Raw genomic sequence first — 20,138 nt, forward strand, 5'->3', positions numbered from 1 at the left:
TCTCTCCTGATGGCTTTTCGGAAATCCGCATTCACCTCGGCTGGATTTGTCTTCCGTTTTTCGTAGAGCCAGTGTGCTTCGCTCGCTAGAAGATCTATAGGGATCATTCCTGCGATGAGACACACTGCCTCCGTCGACGCCGTCCTAAATGCGATGCACACCCTTAGCGCAATTGACCGGTATGCTAAACTTAAATTCCTCCGGTTGACAGCATGGTTGAACGCTCCCGCCCAGACAGGGGCCGCGTATAGCAGCATCGACCTCACCACTCCCGCGATGAGTAGCCTGCGACTATACTTCAGCCCTCCCACGTTAGGCATCATCCCTGCAAGGGATGAGCTGGCATTTGCTGCCTTCTCTCGCGCATAATCCAAGTGTCCCTTGAAATTCAGCTTGGCATCGATCATCACCCCCAGGTATTTGACAACCGATTTTGAAACGACCTCACGATTACCAACCCGGATGGTAAACCGTGTTGTTCTTCTTACGCCTCCTTCTTTTCGTCCGCCAGGTCCAACTTGGCCATTCGTAACCATGACTTGATAGTATGAATGGCTTCATTTGCATAAAGCTCTACGTCCTCGGGATGCTTTGCAATTGCAACTACCACCGGGTCGTCCGCAAAATCAATCAGCGTTGTCTCCTCCGGCACGCGAAGGCCAAGCACTCCGTCGTACATTATGTTCCACAGCAGCGGTCCCAATACAGAACCATGAGGCACACCTGCTGTCACAATGTACTCCTTCGGCCCGTCGTCCATCTCGTACCAGAGAAGTCTGTCCGAAAGGTAACTCCCGATGAGCCGAGCTAAGTAGCTAGGAACACCCAGCTTGGCCAAAGCGCCCTTAATCCAGCCCCAGTTGGCTGAGTTAAAAGCATTTTTGACGTCCAGCGTCACCAGAGCACAGCATTTGCCCATGACCATTGCATTTTGAGCCAACTCCACGACCTTTGCTACTGCATCGACCGTAGAACGGGCTCGCCGAAACCCATATTGCCGCTCTGGAAGACCACCCGCAAGCTCGATGAACGGGAGCAGCCTATTGTATATCGCCCTCTCCAACATCTTCCCCATGGTGTCTAAGAGACAAATAGGGCGATATGAAAAGGGCACGCCGGGTGGTTTTTGGAGCTTCGGTAGCAACACCAGCTTCTGCCTCTTCCACTGGGCGGGAAACACTCCTTTCGCCATGCACGATTCGAATGTGCTTGCGAACCACCTTGGTCTGGCCTTGACTGCCACCTTCAGAGCCTTGTTCGGAATTCCGTCCAATCCCGGAGCCTTGCTGTCCCCAGTACGTCTGCAGATTTCCCAAAGTTCCTCTTCGGTAACATCAGGGATCGAGAAAATGTCCTGCTGAGCTGCCAGTTGGGGGTTCTCTTTCGTCCAGCTCCTGCTGCGGGAAAAGAGTTGTAATTATTTGCAACAAGAGCCGTGGGCATGTCACTTGAGGTGATTTTTCCCCGCGGATCTTCTTCATTACAACTTGGTAGGCTGCTCCCCACGGATTCGTATTAGCCTCCATGCAGAGCTTCTGGTAGCATTCCCGCTTGCTTCTCCGAATGGCCTTCTTAAGGCTGCTTCGCAGATCCCTGTATTCCTCCTCACGCTCCTGGTGCTCCGGCCTTCCCCTTGTCCTGTGGGAAAGTCTCCTCGCTCGGAGACAAGAGGATCTCAAGGCAGCGATCTCCGTGTGCCACCAGTAGTTTGGCCGCTTGCCGTGGTGCAAACGTCGTCGTGGCATCGTAGCGTCGCATGCTTCGGTTACACGCTGAGACAGCTGTGTGACCCTTTCCACCGCTGTTCCATGCGGATCATGGGCTCCCTCCAATGCGGCAGGAATGTTTTCTCGTCGAAAAGTCCGATAGACCAGCCAACCACCTTAGCCTTTCCTTCTCCAGAGCGTTGTTGACTGGTTCCCCGGTTCCCAATGCGGAGGAAGATGGCCTGGTGGTCAGTGTGGGTGTAGTGCTCACTCACTTGCCAAGCCATCTCTGTCACCAGTGAAGTGCTAGGGTCGAACCCTACCCTCTTCCTCGAAAGGTGGGCACGCATCCAACATTGGCTAGCACGATGTCCAGCTCAGCAAATGACTCCAACAGAATTTGACCTCTGGTGTTCGTCGATCGGCTTCCCCACTCCAAGGCCCATGCGTTGAAATCGCCCGCAATGATTTTAGGGCTGCGGTCTCTAGCGTCCAACACCAGACTGTCTAACATCTCCTCATATTGTGCTAAGGTTGCACTAGGAGGAGCGTAGCAACTGTAAATATACACACCGTTGACTTTCGCCTTTATAAAACCGGCTGCCGGGAGGGCCATGACTTCCTGAATGGCCTGTCTTCCGCACGCCCAGATGGCGGCGTTGCCAGACACATCCGCCGCCCAAGTCGCACCGCCGTGGTTTCGCAAATAACCGCGACATCCACATCCGACTTTCGAATGGTTTGCGAGAGCAGGTCCTGAGCTGCCTCACAGTGATTGAGATTGATTTGTATCAATCTCATTTGCCTGTGCGGTTCAGCTCCCTCCTATATACCGGACATCTGCTGCTTCCCGCAACATGCCGGTCGTCCACGCCCTCTTTCCCACTACATCGCATACACCGTGGATCTCCGGTGCAATCTTTGATGAGGTGGCCCTTTTCCCCACACTTCCTGCAACTCCTCGACCTATCATGCTGGCTGGTGCATGCCGCCGCAAAATGCCCGAAATCGAGGCATCTGAAGCATCTCTTTAGAGATATTTGCTCTCTGAGCCTGCACACGAACCAACCTACTCTTACCTTGCCCGCGGTAATTAACTTAATAGCTAATTCCGCCGGCAAACTAATAATAGCGGTCTGTGTGCCGCCATATGCCTTCTTCATCTTCTTTATGGCACTCTGGTCTATATCGCTAAGATTGAACTGTTGCTTTAGCGCAGCACAGATCTCCTCCCGTGAGGTGACCTCATCTAGGTCCTTGCATTCAACCACTATCTCCTGTTTCCGAGCTCTTACCTCAGCTTCCTCTCCTAGTACACTTTCCACCTTCCCGCGGAAGTTATCGGCCGACTTGTCGGCGAATCTACTTAACTCCAGCATCAGATCCTGATACGGTTTACACTTTCCCCAAATCCTTCAATTCCGGGTCTGACTTCACCTTTCGGAGGATGTCGGCATAGGACATATTTCCCTTCTTGGAAATAATTATTATTTCCGGGCGGAGCTTCTTTTTGTCCTTTTTCCTCTTGTTGCTTACCTTAGTCCATTGTTCGGGCCTCCGGGCGTTGGTTTCTTCCACTTTTGTAGGTGTTGTGGCTGCAATCGTGAGATTAGCGACTTTCGCGGGTACTCTCGCCGGTGAAGAGGCTTTTTTCTTCTTCGGGACTTGCTGTGGTCCAAGAGGCTCGCTGGTACCGTCTCTAGCCCGTTTTCCTGTCTTCCCGCCTGCCTTATCATGGGGAGGCGTCACCTGCGTTTCCCTTGTGACCTTGCCACCTGACGCTTGGGAATCCTTTTCTTCGAGTGCCTTGAGGTAAGACAATTTAATGCCTCTTATCAAGGCTCGAATATTTTGGTGGATATTCCGCCTCTCTTTGATAAACTCGCACAGTTCATTTATTCGTTCCCCGAGTGTAACGAACGCCATTCCGGTATGTTCCCGTTTATTTTCGCCCCTTGCGCCACATGGAATGATGTCGATCAAGGGACTATTCATGTTCCTTTCAGAGTCTCGCGACGAATCTCGACTACCAAAAGGAACCATTGTTCTCGGTGGTGATTTCCCAAGCTTCGAACTCCTCCTAAAAGGGTCCGGTGTGGACCTAATTTCCACTCCACCATTATCTCTTGTAGCATTAGATGCCACAGTAGCCAAGTTTCCCACTACTGAGGCACTGCGGTCGTTGGATATCGACGGCCGGGAGCCCGCTTGCTCACTCCCAAAAATCACCCACACTGGGTTTCCGAAGCCCTGCACCGTAAAAAGCTACTTTTCTCCTCTTCCATATTTGGTTTAATTTCTGGGTGTCCTTCCCATAGCCAATTTTTATCCACGGGTGGGCGTTTACTTCCCACCTACCCGGCCTGCGCATAAGCATGCCCATACGCGCACATCTCCGGATGCGTGCATGTGCATGCCCATGACACATTCGCCGAGCATTCCGCACGAAGAGACGCGCCTGATGAGAGATTTGGCAACTCCGCACAGGCATGGAGTAGATTTGTAATACCGAAGGGTAGGGTATAGTGATTTAAAGGCACCGTTTACACGGTTTAGTATCTTGTCAATATGAATGATGTTGCATAAGGTTCTTCGCAACAGAAGGCATTTTCGGAGTCATTCTCATTCTATTCCCACGGGAGTTGACACTTTTAAGAAATGAGAGTTAGTTTCCATTTGGTAAAGTATCGGTAAAGCTCATCCAAATATGAATTCAGACGAGCTTGCTGCAGACTATGTCCTTTGAGGATGTGTAAATTATGAAGTTATCGGTATATTGTAGGATCTGGATAGGACTGTGGTAAGGAGCGGACTTGGGAATGTCCGTTGTGAAAGGTGAGAAGTGGCGAAAAGAACGGATACCTGTGGGATTCTAGTAGAATAAGTATAGAACGAAGAAAATTGTTGCTGAACTGCACTTGCCGGCCATGTAGAGAACTAAAGATTAGCTTGTAAAGGTGCGAATGGAAGCTAAGGATGTTGCCGAGCTTACATACTAGTCAGTGTTGCTATACGAAAGGTTTCTTTATATCCAGGAGGCAGCCTATTGTCCAGTCTGTGTGCACTGTCGTCAATGTATTTATCAAAAATACTTTGTAAACGAGACACAAAAGAGCCAACTTGCTGAGTTCACGCAGCGCTGCTGATAACAATTCGGAAAACCGGAAGCTCGACGCTTCAGGTATGAAAGGTTTTGTATATTTCTTTTATAGGTAAAAACATTTGAGTAGGCATTTGCAGCACGTAATGTGTGTACATGCATATTATTATATGTGATACTGACCATCAAAGTCTTGAATTTGTAAAGAGGTGACAACTTTGACTTATTATAACGTTATTAGTAATAATGCTAGTATATTGCTGCAAAATTTCGTGGTTTTAGGATGAACTTAAGTGGGTTTTGCACTCAATTATTAATAATTATAGTAGTATACTATTATTAACTTTATTTTAACATATATCGGTATCAAGTTTATTTCGATTTTTTTGAGATGTTACGGTTAAGTGCCGTTCTCAGAGTTCGTGAAAGAAATGATCACTTTCGACCCCCGCAATCCCCACCTTTGCAACGAATGTCAAAATTAAGAGCTGCTTCGGAAAGCGCTAAATAAGAGTTTTTTTTTCATACCCCCTTTTGCATGTATGGGGACCCCTCCCTTAAATTCGACGTAGAATGATGTAACTCACTGTATGTGTGAACGTTTACACTTCCCACCTTACATCATGTAAATCACTATAACGGTTTCCGAGAAAAATGCGTGTGACAGACAGACAGAGAGACAGTAAACCGATATTAATAAGTTTGTGTTCCACACAAAACCTTAAAAATGAGTAAATCTTAATACACTTTTGCCCACAGAACAGTTTAAAGCTAGTTGCTAGTAACTACCCTTAAAATAGACTCAAGTGCATCTGTATGCATATTTCCGGACATATTTATCTAATCTTTATTGCCAGCTTAACTATTCTTATGTGGATACTGACATATTTATTGCAAAAACATTTTATCTGCCCTTGTTACCTAGTTGCAGTGGCATATTATTTTCACATTATCTGAACGTAGGGAAAATATAATAAATTTAATCTCACTTCCCCTAACGGTTCTTTTTTAAATGATTCTAATAATTTAAGTCAGTCTAGTCATACCTGAAGAGTCGAGTGGTTAATCGTTCTATGAAAGATTTTAAGAAAAAGTACTTTACATAAATCCCTATAAAAAAATTTCAACCCCAATCACTTCGTCGGGAGATTTTCCCTATGTCCTTAAATGGAGAGTAACAGTGTAAACCGTAAAGTTTTAAGGAAGTATAAAAACCAAATATTCGCCACATTAGCAGGTTTGTCCTATATATTTCCCGCGGTAGCATCCGTTAAGGATTAGTTTCATTCGAATATATGTTTTCAGTGAACATTATAACCTTTTCGCAAGGACACTCAACTGCATGGTGTGCACCTTCTCTTCCACTTTTACAATCCGAAAATTCCCCATTGCCATCTGGACCTATCACTGTTGAAGAAGCGTCATGGATCGGATCGACGGTCTGCATTGGAGGTATCCTCGGAACCTTTTTATTTGGTATCCTAGTTGATCAACTTGGCCGGAAAAAGGCTTTGTATTTGCTTACAATACCACATACAGTGAGTGATGCTTTTGTCAAATTTATTATTATGACGGAATCAGATAGTAATAATCGACGTGAACCTTTCCACTTTTAGGGTTTTTGGTTGCTCATAATCTTTGGTACAACAGCGATTCATTTATGTGTTGCTCGGCTACTTAGCGGGATATCTGGATTTGGTGCATTTATTGTGATACCAATATTTGTTGCTGATATATCTGACAGCAAGTAAGGAATCTTATTTTTTATTTTTACTTATTACTGTAAAAGTAACATCTTCAAAGAACAAGGAGTGGGGGGTGTTTGCGCATTAACAGCTCCTTATTTATTAACTAAGTAGCAGCCACCCTTGTATGGATTATTTCACTTTTCTTGAGGTAAATCCTTGCATCCAGCACCATCACTTTAATCTAAATCATTTAATTTAATTTTCTTTATATTGCCTATAAGGAGAGCTTTCTTGTTGGCGAAAAGCGATCCCATTAGCCAGGAAATTTGACAATATTTCACATACAACGCGTTATTTTTATCCTACATAGAAAAACAAACATCATTGCATCAAAACTTGATGTCAATAGTCGCTGAAGTAACTTGCTTTATATTTATCTAATACTTTTTGTTGGTTGATGGTATTTTCAACCAAAGAAGTTCATCATGAAAAGATTTTAATTCGTTCACTTTTATTTTCCAGCCCTTTTGCCGCGTACAGGCATTTTTATCAACAGCTTTTTGAAATATAGCTCCTGCTTCCAAAGTCATTTCTCTTGTAATTAGGATAGCAGTTTTTTACCGACGTATTCATTTTATTGAATCTTTCTAGAGTAGAAACTAGCCATAAAAATCTTAGATGAAACTGACGTATTGGTGTTTACTTTCGCTCACGTGAATTCTAAAGTTTGGAAACCACTTTTCCATTCGTCCTAGGAATGTCCACAGATTTCTTGATGCAACCAGAACACCGGTGTGGATACTTAAAATGCCAGTATCATCTGCAAAGGTTGAGGTTATCAGATTAGGATCCTTTAGTAAATCCGAAATGTAGATGAGGTAGAGTGTCTGTTCTTGCTGTGCACCTACTACAAGGTGCTGACAAATATAATAGAACGACGATTGAAAGAGTATGCGCACAGCATCATCGTGGAATACCAGGGTGGCTTCAGATTCGCACGGTCGACAACGGACCAGATATGAGCAGGTTCTTGAAAAGTCTTGGGAATATGACATCAATCTGCACCAACTGTTCGTTGACTTCTGTCAGGCGTACGATACGAGGGTCAGGTAAAAAATGCAAAATGAACTGATGCAAAGTTTTCCTACATCCTTCAAGTAAGGGGATGGCCCACCCCACCCTCTTTAACTTAGTCCTCGAATAGGTCATCTGCAAGGTGGCCGCAGTTGATAGCAGAGGTAGGTTACTGGTAATAGTTAGCAGCGAGTTAAGTGGATCGATAAAAGTACACAGACGCAATAAACTACGCATATACAAGATATTAATTCATCTCGTGCTGCTGTATGGATGCGAGACACGGCCCTTGGTGCAAATGTTGGAAAATCACATCGATATCTTTCAAAGAAAAGTTCTTCGGAGCCGGAAACGAAGGAGATGTCATGCGAATCAAATATAATCATGAATTGTATGAAATATTTGAGCTCCCACCAAGATCGACGTTAGTCAAAATCCGGAAATTGCAATGGGCTGACCACAGCGAACAAATGCGCAAGGAAGGATTCCAAAGCGAGTGCTGGAAGGCACAGCCGATGATAGCCGACCAGAGGGCGCAGATTGCAGGTCAATTCTAAGATTTTCTAACAGAAGGTCGGTGTCTTTGGATCGAGATAATTGGAGATGATGAATCCGGGAGGCCAAGCCTCGATTTGGGCTGTAGCACCATCGAAGAAGAGTGTCGCTCCACTGCTCGGAAATTGCTTTGAGGAACTGGATGGATGGGCTGGGCTATAAATGGCAAAATTCCATTCCATTTTAAAAATCGAACATTCATACCACCCTTTGCCGAAATTGTGGATCACATACAAGAAGATGGATGTATAATATGTTTTAACCTGCAGTACAGTCCTTACCTCAAAAATCACATTATATCAAGCTTCTCTTGAAAGCCAATTCGGTACTGCGCAATCACTTTGCAATCTGCTAGATATCGTGAGATCTTTGAAAGTAGTAGTTTTGCGAATACCCTTGAGAGGATGAGTAGCTGACTTATGGGCCTGAAGGACTCAACTTGCGGTTGGTCCTTCCCACATTTAGAAATCATTGCAATTTCTCAAAACTTCCAAGCCTTGCGGTAATAGCCGGGACGTAGAATTGCGTTGAATATATGAGTCACGTAGGTGATTGCAATCCCTGGAAGTTCCTTCTAAATTTTCGTCCCGTGCTGAGATTTTGTCCCAGAATCTTTTTGGTCCATTTGCTGTTCAAAGGCTCAAGCAATTTGTTATAATCAAAACGAAAAACTAACCTTTCGGCGTAACCATAAATATTTTTGGAAGTTTTAACTTCATTTGCCCCATTTGCAAATATCCCCTTTTTCGGTACTTCTCAACAGACGCCATTGAGCAGGTTTCTTCATCCTACCTGGAGCTTTTCAAACCGAACCAAATGGAGCCGTATACGTGTGAAACGAGTCTAAGCATGAGCCCTTGCATATTGTATAATGAGACGCTTGTATTTGCTTGGATTCGAAATGAAAATTTCAAAACGCTTGGAGTCAACCGTAGATATGTGGTTGTGAATGATATTATCTCAGCCTGTTGAATCCGTTGTCTTGGTTGCGATATATACTTAATTTCATCGTTTATTGGGCTCCTCCACGTCCTCCGGAAAACAGCAACAAAAATAAATAATATCGGGGGAAGGCAACAAGATTCCTTTGGCGGGCTCTACTTTAGATATTAGAATCCTATGTGATTTTACCTCGGTGCATCACGTAACATTTTGCGTCATCATGCGTCGCTGTAATAATAGCTATTCGTTTCTTCGGAAAGCCGCTCCTGCGTAGAGTACGCCAGATATACTCCCTGTTAGCACTATCGAAAGCTTTCTTGAAATCGATGAACAGCAGGTGAAGTGAAGATCTAATCTCCTTTCACTGTTTCAAAATGATCCTTTGGATATTGATGTGGTCAATGCAGGAGGACCCGGAGTCAAAACGATCCTGCCCTCTGTCGATCCAGCTTTTAAGATATTCGTTAATATGTTCTAGGATTATTTTAGCAATTAGAAAGAACGCAGATATCCCTCCGATTATCGTACCCAAAACGGATTCCCTTTTTTGGTATCTTAGCAATCATCCTCTTTTTCTACTTTCTGGGAAAGGTTTTGTATTTCGTACTAGTGGAAGTAGCGGATCTGTGGTAACTACAGCTTTAGCGATAAATAATTTTGCAGAGAGACTTTTTGAGAGCTTTACTCGGTTTTAATGCATTGATGGCCTAAATGATATTGGACTATTTACTCTGGACCGTTGTTTTGGATGTAAAAATGGCTTATTGTCGCCAAGTCCTTGAATATAAAGACTAATTTGCTATTGTGTGAACTTACATTGACTGGTCGTAACATTTTCGAAACACTGTCTTAACTCCTTGGCGAAGTAGCACATGCATACTTGCTTCAATTGAAACTGTCTCTCTGACTTCAGATGATCCAAAGTGGTATACTCCATAAGGAGATCCATATAATAGGGGACGCTCCGGCAACTGTGGTGGCTTCTTGATCGGGAGATGGTGCTGTCTCTTACAGGTGTCGCCCCTCGCAATAAGACATAAAGATAGGATCCAGATGTACGTGCTTCAATCTAAATGATGGTAGTGCATCACGACGGGCATAATTACATGAAACTCTCTTTTCATCATTAACAATTATTACAACCACGCGTACAATTCCTACAGTCGGTTTGGCAGGTGGCTAAACATCACTTTGTGCTAGGAATTTAATGGTGACGTTTCTTCCGAAGTGAGACAGGTAGTGGAAGCGGTTGAACACAGTTTTCTGGAATGCGTGAATAATGTACCATATATTGTAGCTGGCCCCCATAACGTGGACCTCTGTAAGTTGAAGGTTTGTGTCTTCCAACTGTGCTGAAGGTTTGTGCCTTCCAACTGCCTTCATCCAGATCGCGCAGGCGGTGGATGGTGCGACATCTTGGGCTGCACATCAATGAAGGCAAGACAAAGTATATGGTGCAACGTCAGCACCGGAAACCAAGCAACCAACAACATCAAACTGCACTGGTCAAACGGGAAGAATAAAAATTGGAGAATACAGCTTTGAGACCGTTGATAATTTCTCCTATCTAGGGTCGAAAATCATAACCGATAACAGCTACGATGATGAAATCCGCGCACGGTTGTTGTCAGCCAACAGAGCCTATTTCAGCTTACAAAGACTGTTCCGCTCGAAACGTCTCACCATAGGGTCAAAGCTCTTACTGTACAAGACTATGATCTTGCCACTCCTCATGTATTCCTCGGACACTTGGGTTCTTAGCAAGAAAAATTGCGAACTCTTGGCCGCGTTCGAGAGAAGAATCCTCCGAAGAATTTTTGGCCCCCTACATGAGGATGGACTATTCCGTAGCCTACATAACGATGGAATCTATGAGCGATACCATGACCGTCAATTTATGGATAAAATCCGGCTCAATAGGTTACGGTGGGCGGGTCACTTAATCCGTATGGATGAGGATGATCCAGCCCTTAAAGTATATACGGGCAATATCTATGGTAGCAAAAGAAGACGAGGCAGACCCTGCCTAAAATGGAGCGATGGCGTAGATTAGGACGCCAGACAGCTTTTAGGGATATCGAATTGGTGGACCTCGGCGCAAAACCGGGATGTCTGGAGTTCCTTATTAAGGCAGGTCTAGAACGGATACCGGTTGTTGCGCCGGTGATGATGGTGATGATGATGAAAACAAATTTTCGCAATTACATGGCAACTCACTTTTCATCATTAGCAATTATTGCAACCACGCGTATTTGTGCTAACAATTTAAAGATGACGTTCGTTCCGAAGTGAGGTAAGCGATGGAAGCAGTTTCTGGAATAAACGAATAATGTGCCATATTTTGCAGCTGGCCCCCATAACGTGGACTTATTTAAGATGAAGGTGTTTATTTTCCTACTGCCGCACTTCAAAACTGGGATGCTGAAAGCTTTGCGGAATCAATAAATGATCAATGCGTAATAATGCCCCTGCGACAACGTTGTCGCAACAGGTTAGATACTGGGATCGGTGGTGAGTACTCGCTTCTTCGAGAGGAAACCCGATGGTTCCCAGTTACAGTCAACCCGTTGTTGTCCCGGTCGCGAAATCCGATACATCGTAATAATGCCCATAGGGCAATGTGTTTCAGATAAGCAACCAGCGTTACCTATTTCGGCGCCTTTTTCTTGTGAATTTCCTTTGATTTTGCGATGAATATCCTCGCTGAGGGGTACCTGCTCAGCTCCGGATATGAACCTACTTCACCAGGAAAATTCAGCACCTCTCTATATGGTTTAACCTATAGAAGAAAGTTCTAAAGTGGTTGAGGTGCTCTTCATATGAAGATAAAACCACTCATATGTCATAGATAATAGAAATCAAAACCGGAATGTTTGCTATGGATTTCGTAGGCCAAATATCATAATCGGAAACGGCGCCGAATGGTGTTGTTTTGGGGATATCTCCTTCACTTCCCGGGTCCGGTTAATGGTCCTACCAGGTCTGTGGATGAAATTACATTTTCCCGGAGAGTGTTTAGTTGTGTCGAAAAGGATAACTGTCGTTACAAGTCCAGCTGTTGAGTATGCGCTAATCTCCACAGAGTCTGCCCTTGTTATTTCTTTCAGACATTGTATCTAAAGGTGCAGTCCATGGATTACTTGATGGAAATCTCCCCCAAGTATGGGTTTAAAAATGGCCGAAATCATAAATTTCTGAAATTTCACATATATATCACAATTGGTGTCACGGTGCTCGAAAAGTGCCTTTCGGGATCTTTTGTTTGGGAAGTTTCTGTAAGTTGCAATTTTAAGTTGCAATTTTAACCTCCTACTTCCATTTCGCGATCAACCTAAAGATTTAGATCCACTTCAAGCCTCTCTCATATTCCCAAATGCTTGCTTCTCATCCTCAATCAAGATGCAACAAGGTTTGTAAATCGAATGCGTGCGGCAGACAAACAGCTGAAGAAATATCCAAGCAGGTAGAGAGGTCTTCAAAGTACGATGTTGAACTAAGAACAAAAACATAGAAGACCGTAATTTGTCGTCATAATTCAGGAAGCCTTATGGAGAACGCAACAAGCAATCATCAGTTTATTGGGAAAAGCAACGTCTGATGAAATCAGAGTTGGCTAAATCAATTACTGCCTCTAGAAGCTGAATATTTCAGAGACTGTGAAATAGGCTGTGACTGATTAAGAAAGTAAATAAAATGGATTGGAATTGGAAAGGTACAGGTATTCCGGCTAAGAGCAGCTAAGTGAGCGGCTAAGTGAGAATAACATCAACAACAACAACCTCATCACCATTGGTGGCGTATAGCGCATCAACGACACCTACACGCCATCGCACGCGGTTACCCAAAATGCGTTTCAACTCCCTCAAGGCTCCCCGTGATGCTCTCATTTGTGATCTACTGTTATGCGCCAAGTGCCCTTGGGGCGACCCACCCGTCGGCCATCTTGGAAGAGTAGATTCCACTCCATGGCATAACCATGGCATCGCATACGAGTGTCAAATCTGTGCGCCGATCGAGTTTTCCGTTTGAGATAGTGTCAGGCCAGCGTACTCCGATGATACTACGCAGACAGGAATTGACCAAAGCTTGGAGCTTTTGGGTAAGAATGGAATTCACTTTCCATGTACTACACTACTACACTAGCACAGAACAGTTTCAACTTAATATTAGTGTTGAGATAACTGCACTTCCAGATTTTAAACAGGACAGCAACAGCGGATCTAGCATTGTTAATGCATCAGGCAACATCTAGTACGGTGCCGCTGCCGGCGGAAATCACACCTCCCAGATATACAAATTTATCACCGCCTTCCATGCTGCGGGATTTCGGTCGGAATCGGAGTAGAGCCTTCAACCCCTTTCCGTTCATCGATCCACTTCGACGACTTCGGGACGTGGCCAACGTCCTTTGTAGTACCTAACAAAAGAGCATGGCGGCACAATGCTCATCGATATTCTCAGGCGTGTTACTCATTATATCGCTCGATCAGCAAAATAACTCTTCCGATTGTAAAAAGGATCGTTTGGAGAAAGCGAGCATTCTGAGGAGCCTCGCTACCATTGTCGAGTAGCCTTTGCACATTCCAGAAGCCAATCATAGTCCGTTTTCGATAGGCGGTCCGAAGGGTTGACGATATTTCGGTAGCAATAAAGTTTCAAAATTTAGCATCCAACAAATTTCTATTCCATTTAGTCCCTTATCAGGGAAGGCTTTGAGTGTATCCTTAAGCCCCAACCGACAGGGCGTAAGACATTAAAGAGGTCTTAATATGCAAACCATATCGGAAGTGAATCATCTGGTTCGGCCCCGAATTACGAACTCGTCAAACAGCGAAAAGGATAAAAACGAAGTTGTTACCTAGCGAGAACATTGTAATGAATCCAGAGCGGACTAGGCTTCGGCATGAAATTGAAAACTTAGAAGTATCTTCGGAATAAACTCAACGAATTGATAAGCACCAAAAAGTGGAAATCCTTTCAAGGACTTTGATAGGCGGAAGAATTAATTTCCTAGGGCTTGCCGCGAAAAATTTGTAAATCACGGACATTACAATTTCGGATTCGTCTTAATTCTGTACTTTCGAAAACTCAGCTATAATTTAATTAGATCTTGTTGCTTTCCACCATTTCATTCGATTGATTTCCTCTTAAACGGCTGAAGTCCTGACAAGTGGAATGGTTTCAAATGTCGGACGTGGTGAATGAGCAAATCCGTCTGTTGAAGTCTACTATCTGTCCGTCCAGGACGTCTTTCAATAAGCAATGCTCGACTTCTAGAATAGTATCAAAGAAACTGTCAGTCATGCAATGCAATATTATGAGCTAGTAGCCACTTTTACTGCAACCATATTTTATATTACAACTCTTGGTATCACGCCAGTTTGCAAAACACATATATACGTCCCTTCCTAAGTGCTCTTACCAATGGGTGTACCCAAATTTGGTCGTGAAAAATGCACTCGATCCGACCAACGAAAGCCTTATCTGGAAGTCCCTTGAAAGAATATAGGGTCTGGTATGATATCGATAACCGACCCAAGGTGTACGTTGCCCCTTCCGCTATCCCATAGGGCTCTGTACTGGCTCCACTGCTGTGGTTTTAGTAGGTGTGAATTTAGTAGGTCCTTAAAAAAAAAATAAAAAAAAGAAGAGAAATCGGAAAGACCGACAAAGAAGCCGACGGATGACAAATAGACAGTAAATTCTTTTTAATATGATTTTATATCAGTTAAAGTAATTACCTTAAAGGCAATCTTTTAATTTTACATGAAAAGTACTCCATGTTGCCAAAATCTGTGTATTGATTCTTCATTTTTCCTCAGGATCCGTGGAGCGCTTGGATCAATAGTCACAATAACTTTCAATGCAGGATTGCTTTCAGGATTCATTCTTGCATCACATCTTAGCTACAGTTTATATCCACGCATCATAATTGGATTAGCGATCGTTTATATATTTGCAATATATTCTTTGCCCGAAACTCCTCAGTATCTCATCAAAAACAAAAGAAATGATGAGGCGGAAAACGCACTAAGATTTTATCGAAGTTTCGAAGCATCAACCGAAGAGGAACGTCAGAAATTTAAGGAGGATCTTACAATCCAGAAGGACACAAAAAATGAAGATATGGAAAAGAAGGTTAACCTATCGTACCGAGACTTCCGTGAGTATTTCAATTATGTACCGTATATGCACACTGATGTTTTTGTAGAGGGATTTGCTATGAACGGAGAAGAATTTCGAATAAGGATATTTTAACCAAAATAATATTTTCCATTCCTATATACCTATAAGTAAAAATATATTCCTTTCTTCTGTAATGTTCCAATGTCCATTGTATCCAAGTCGCCCGTCTAATGGAACATTCCGGATTCTGCTGCAACTGGAGCAAATCAGCACCAAAAATGTGATATCTGATGCGTCCATTAGAAGTAGAAAATGTTTTGTTGACTCTTGCTCCAGAAGCCCGTTTTGTTTTTGAACCATCGGTGTAGAAATCCTCAGTATATCCCGCCATGCATTCTCCTGGTTCGTCCCAGTTTTATCTAAATTTGAGGTTGCGAGAATCAGCAGACATAATAAAAACTGGATTCAGTTCTCCCCATAAATCATACAATGCTCGATGGCCCTCACGTCCGTTGCTTCTCTATAGATGTAAACGAATCAATCTATGCATTGATCTCGAGTCCGATTTGACCGACCAAGTAAAGTTTAACTAGTCTTCATTCTTATTGCTTCTACACGCATAACTCAAATGTCTTCTGGTTGATTTGCAATTCTTGGTTCCACTAAGGAATCGTTTTACCCCATTTGCCACAGATAATAAGATGACCCTCTTCAAAGCACTCTGAAAGTGTGCGACTCAGAAAGGAGTCTTTAATTAGCTAGGGAGCTCCACTTTGTTGCCAAGAAGTTCATTGGACTCCATGCAATCTGGTTACCTAGATTTCGGTCTTTGTATTATTGCCTGTTCGCCTGCAATAGTCAGACGAAATTTAAGTAACGCAGCAAGTAAGCATCTGCCAGTCTCTAGTCAACCCTTACAACTTTGTAGTGCAGATTTTTAGGACTTTTAGGGCGCACCCTACGTTTAAAGTCATAAGACCAGATGAAGTATAGGATTGTATTTTCTACTTTCTTGATTCTCCATACACTACCAGACACCTAAGTTCTCACGCAACTTATGACGTTTCTCCTTTTGCCATAAATCTGGTATTATACGGTGACCACATTTAGTTGCTGGGATCAGCATGGTTTTCCCTCTAAGATCAGGACGCAGGCTCTCCGTTTTATTGATTCTTCATTCTAAAATATCGTAGCCCCCTTAACTGATCCAATATCGCAGATTTGATTAGATCGAACCCATTGCAGTCCTCCAGTTTCGTCACCCTCGCTTAACAGGACGAGCCTTTGATATGCTGCAGGTTAATTCGACCAGCCTGTGTGTTTTTCGACATAAGCTTAATCTTACATGTAATAGAAAATCGAAGTTTATACCCGGTCGGTGTGTACCATCAAAAACTCAATACCTTCTGATCGATTTCTCTGATATCTATTTTATAGGAGTCGAAGAACATCGTTTTTCTTCGCTCCTCAAATAACAGTTTCCTGATATGATTAGATTACAATCCTTGGGGAAATCATATGATAACTGCCCTTAGGCACCTTCAGACTTGTTGTTTAGGATCTGCGGGATCCTAAGTCCCCATCCACTTGATGGTGGACCGGACTAAATGAGGAGCAACTTACTCCCACGTTTTTTAGTCCATGGATCCCTAGTATTGGAGCGTAGCACCCCAAGTATTAAGAATTGAAAAAATCAAAAATTTTGACTGACGGTTTCGTCCAGGGCAGAGGCAACTCATCAGACGCTGCCTCACCTCTGCCCTGGGAGCAGCGTGACCGAAAGTGCCAACAGGTGGAAAGACGCTCCCTTTTATCATCGCAAAAACACGACAAGGTTGCGAATTATATTGGACTTGAAACCCCAGTCGTTGTAGTCTAAGCTAGACTAGAGCTAGTCTGATGAGTTGCCTCTGCCCTGGACGAAACCGTCAGTCAAAATTTTTTATTTTTTCAATTACCTTCAGACTTACCAAGCTAAAATTCTTCTCATTCGCCGATTTATCCTTCCTGGCATCCATGAACTTCACCCTTCAAAGTTCGAAATCAATGCCCAGGCTGTCTTTACCCAGTTTACGAATGGTGTTCTCTGCCCTCGTTCGAGCGCTAGATATCCATCATCATGCTCCGCACTGCACAGTTCGGTGTTCACAATGCTGAACTTGGAGCGATCCTGAGAACTCAAAGCTAGGATTTTTTGGTAGAGCCACTCTACGGTAGACGCATCAAAACAGCGAAACCTCGAGCATTTTTTCATAGCGGTCTCGGAGGGTGGAAAATTGTCTCTCTGACTTTTTTTGGAGGAAATTCCTACGGCCGCGGTCAAAAGTAAGACTGCAGTTTACTTATACGTCCTTCTCTTTCCCGCCTTTGTGCGCGTATTTATATGGGAGGAACCAACTTCGTTGATATCTCTTCTTGTTCCGTTCTTGCCGGTAAGGATGGAGGAGAGGATTCTGACAGGCAGGATTTAGTCTACAATTATAAACGTTTCCTTCCGCCGTATCTTTCCTTCCCAATTACGGGTCAATTTCGGCGGTAGCAACGCGGACGAACCGGCCATAATCAGATTTTTAGTTTTCCCCAAAGTTAAAGTTGTCGTACTTTAGTTTTTAGCTACAATAAATGCAAACTTTCCATTAAAATGAAAAACATGCCTCCCGCCGATTTTTCTTTGGGGAGGGGGGGACATGAATTTCGTGAGGCTTCCGAAATCCACAACTCGGTGGTGATGTGATTGTTCATAATCACGAATGACCTCAAAGCTTTTCCCATCTTCAAGTTTTGGAAACCCTTATTGTAGTACCAAATTAATACAGATCCCCCGAGGGGGAACAACTTGTAAAATTTCGGTATAACAACCTTAAATCATTGGCACGCTATTCGTATTACCTGAAGATCAGGAATTGGCCGGAGGGTTCAATAATTTCGGCAGATGATAAGGATAGCGGCATAGACGCTGCGATTGCTTCCTACAATACTTCAATTATGAACATCATGAGAGAAGGGTCAAGCCGGACAGGATTTCACAATCGAAAACTTTTTCAATTTGGTTGTTGTAAAAGCAAAGGGTAGTGAAGAAGCTAACAATGCCCTCCAAATTAGGTTCACGAATAGTATGGATGCTGTTATTTAGCTATTGAGAAAAGGAGTGCGTAGTGCGAAAAGGAAAACAGAAAGTGCTTTCAAGAATTCCGATACTGCCTCTGAAGTCAAATTTCACCAGAATCCACAATCACCCCAAAACGAGCCTACGAATTCTTTTCTGGAAGATGATTTTTGGTCACCAATTATTAGTTTCTCATTATCGGCATAATTTCTCATTCGAACTGTGTTGCTTTCGGTCTACAACTCGTTTGAAATATCGCTAATTTCGGGACAAGGAGGATACCGCCTGGGCTCAGTAAAAGCTCTTGGCGAAGGTGTTACACTGTCTTCTGCAGGTAGAATTTTTTTTTTTCAGTAGCGATTCTCATCTCATTAAAGACAACGTAGGCCTTAATTTCAGTTACAAATCTTTTACGAGTCTTCTTCTTTTTCTTCAGCCTTTGTCCCGTTCACAAGCGGGGTCGGCTCGTCGTGATCGGCTTCGCCATTTGGCTCTATCGAATGCCTGATCTGGGTGCAATCTCGAGGCTTTCAAATCCCCATCCAGCGTATCAAGCCACCGTTGCTTAGGTCTGCCTTTTGGTCGTTTACCATCCACTTCGATGTTCAGACCAATCTTTGCAAGTGAATTCTCGTTTGCACGAATTGCGTGACCATACCATCGAAGACGCCTCTCTCGCAACTTTTCCACGATCGGTGCAACCCCATAACGATCGCGGATATCCTCATTTCGGATGTGATCTAAACGTGTGACGCCACTAGTCCAACGTAGCATCTTCCTTTCCATTACCGCGAGACGCCGTTCATTGTCTTTTATGGTCGGCCAACACTCAGAACCATAGAGAGCGACTGGACGGACGACATTGCGGTAAATTTTAGATTTGAGACGTTCGTTGGTACGTCGATCACAAAGGACACCAGTTGTGGAACGCCACTTCATCCAGGTTGCGTTAATGCGTGAAGCAATTTCATAACGGAGCTCTCCATTGGCTGATAGCGTTGACCCGAGGTATTTAAATCGCTCAGTTCTGGGCAGATCACACATTCTGCTGGGCTACCTTTCTTTTTCCATATTGGAACAGTGGTACTTTCTTGCCAGTCAGATGGTGTTCTTCCTTCCTGAATAACCCGGTTAAAGAATTCACTGAGCCACAGTGTTGGGTCCCAGCTCTTCGCTTTCCAGAGCTCAGATGCGATGTCATCAGGTCCTGTTGCTTTCCCCGATTTCATTTGTTTTATTGCCTCCTCGACTTCAGTTGCGCTGACTGGTGGAACTGCTCCAAATGTCGGCAATGATTGTGGAAGTGGAGGATGAGCAAATTCTTCAGTTGAAATCTGCTCGAAGTATTCTCGCCATCTATCCGTTGCGGCTCGACGATTGGTAAGCAAAGTACCGTTCTTGTCATTAACACAACAGAAGTGTTCGATATCCTGTGTGCGTTCATCACGGCTTTTAGCAAGTCGACACAGATCTCTCTCGCCATCCCGAGTGTCCAGTTTATCGTAAAGATTTTTGAAATAGTTCGCTCGGGTGACAGCGACCGCTTTCTTTGCTTCCCGGTTGGCATTCTTATAAATTTGCCAATTAGCAGGTGTTTTATCGTCGAGAAATTTGTGGTAGAGGCGTTTCTTTTCACGGACCTTCATTTCAACATCATCATTCCAAAGCCAAGTATCTCGGTTGATGTACCGCTTACCCGGCTTGGTGACCCCGAGGGTGGCAGAGGCCGCTTTGTGGATCGTGTCTTTCATTTGGTTCCATGATTCTTCCACATTCGTAATGGTTGGCAATCGTATGAGTGAGACCATTTCTTCATTCTTCTCACCAAATCGCCACCATTT

At 43.9% G+C, this 20,138-nt stretch overlaps 1 protein-coding gene across 1 annotated transcript in view; it reads left to right on the forward strand.

Annotated features, from left to right (window-relative positions):
- Positions 1-5,851: 5,851 nt before the first annotated feature.
- The window catches only part of LOC119654045, a 49,876-nt gene continuing 35,589 nt past the window's right edge, over positions 5,852-20,138 (forward strand). Inside the window, exons 1-4 of the mRNA XM_038059208.1 lie at positions 5,852-6,043; positions 6,112-6,344; positions 6,423-6,553; positions 14,888-15,228. Of these exons, the coding sequence (XP_037915136.1) occupies positions 5,974-6,043; positions 6,112-6,344; positions 6,423-6,553; positions 14,888-15,228 (775 nt within the window). The 5' untranslated portion in view covers positions 5,852-5,973. The remainder of the gene's footprint in view (positions 6,044-6,111; positions 6,345-6,422; positions 6,554-14,887; positions 15,229-20,138) is intronic.

This window comes from Hermetia illucens, chromosome 4 (genome assembly GCF_905115235.1).
Source record: "Hermetia illucens chromosome 4, iHerIll2.2.curated.20191125, whole genome shotgun sequence".
Classification (NCBI taxonomy): domain Eukaryota; kingdom Metazoa; phylum Arthropoda; class Insecta; order Diptera; family Stratiomyidae; genus Hermetia; species Hermetia illucens.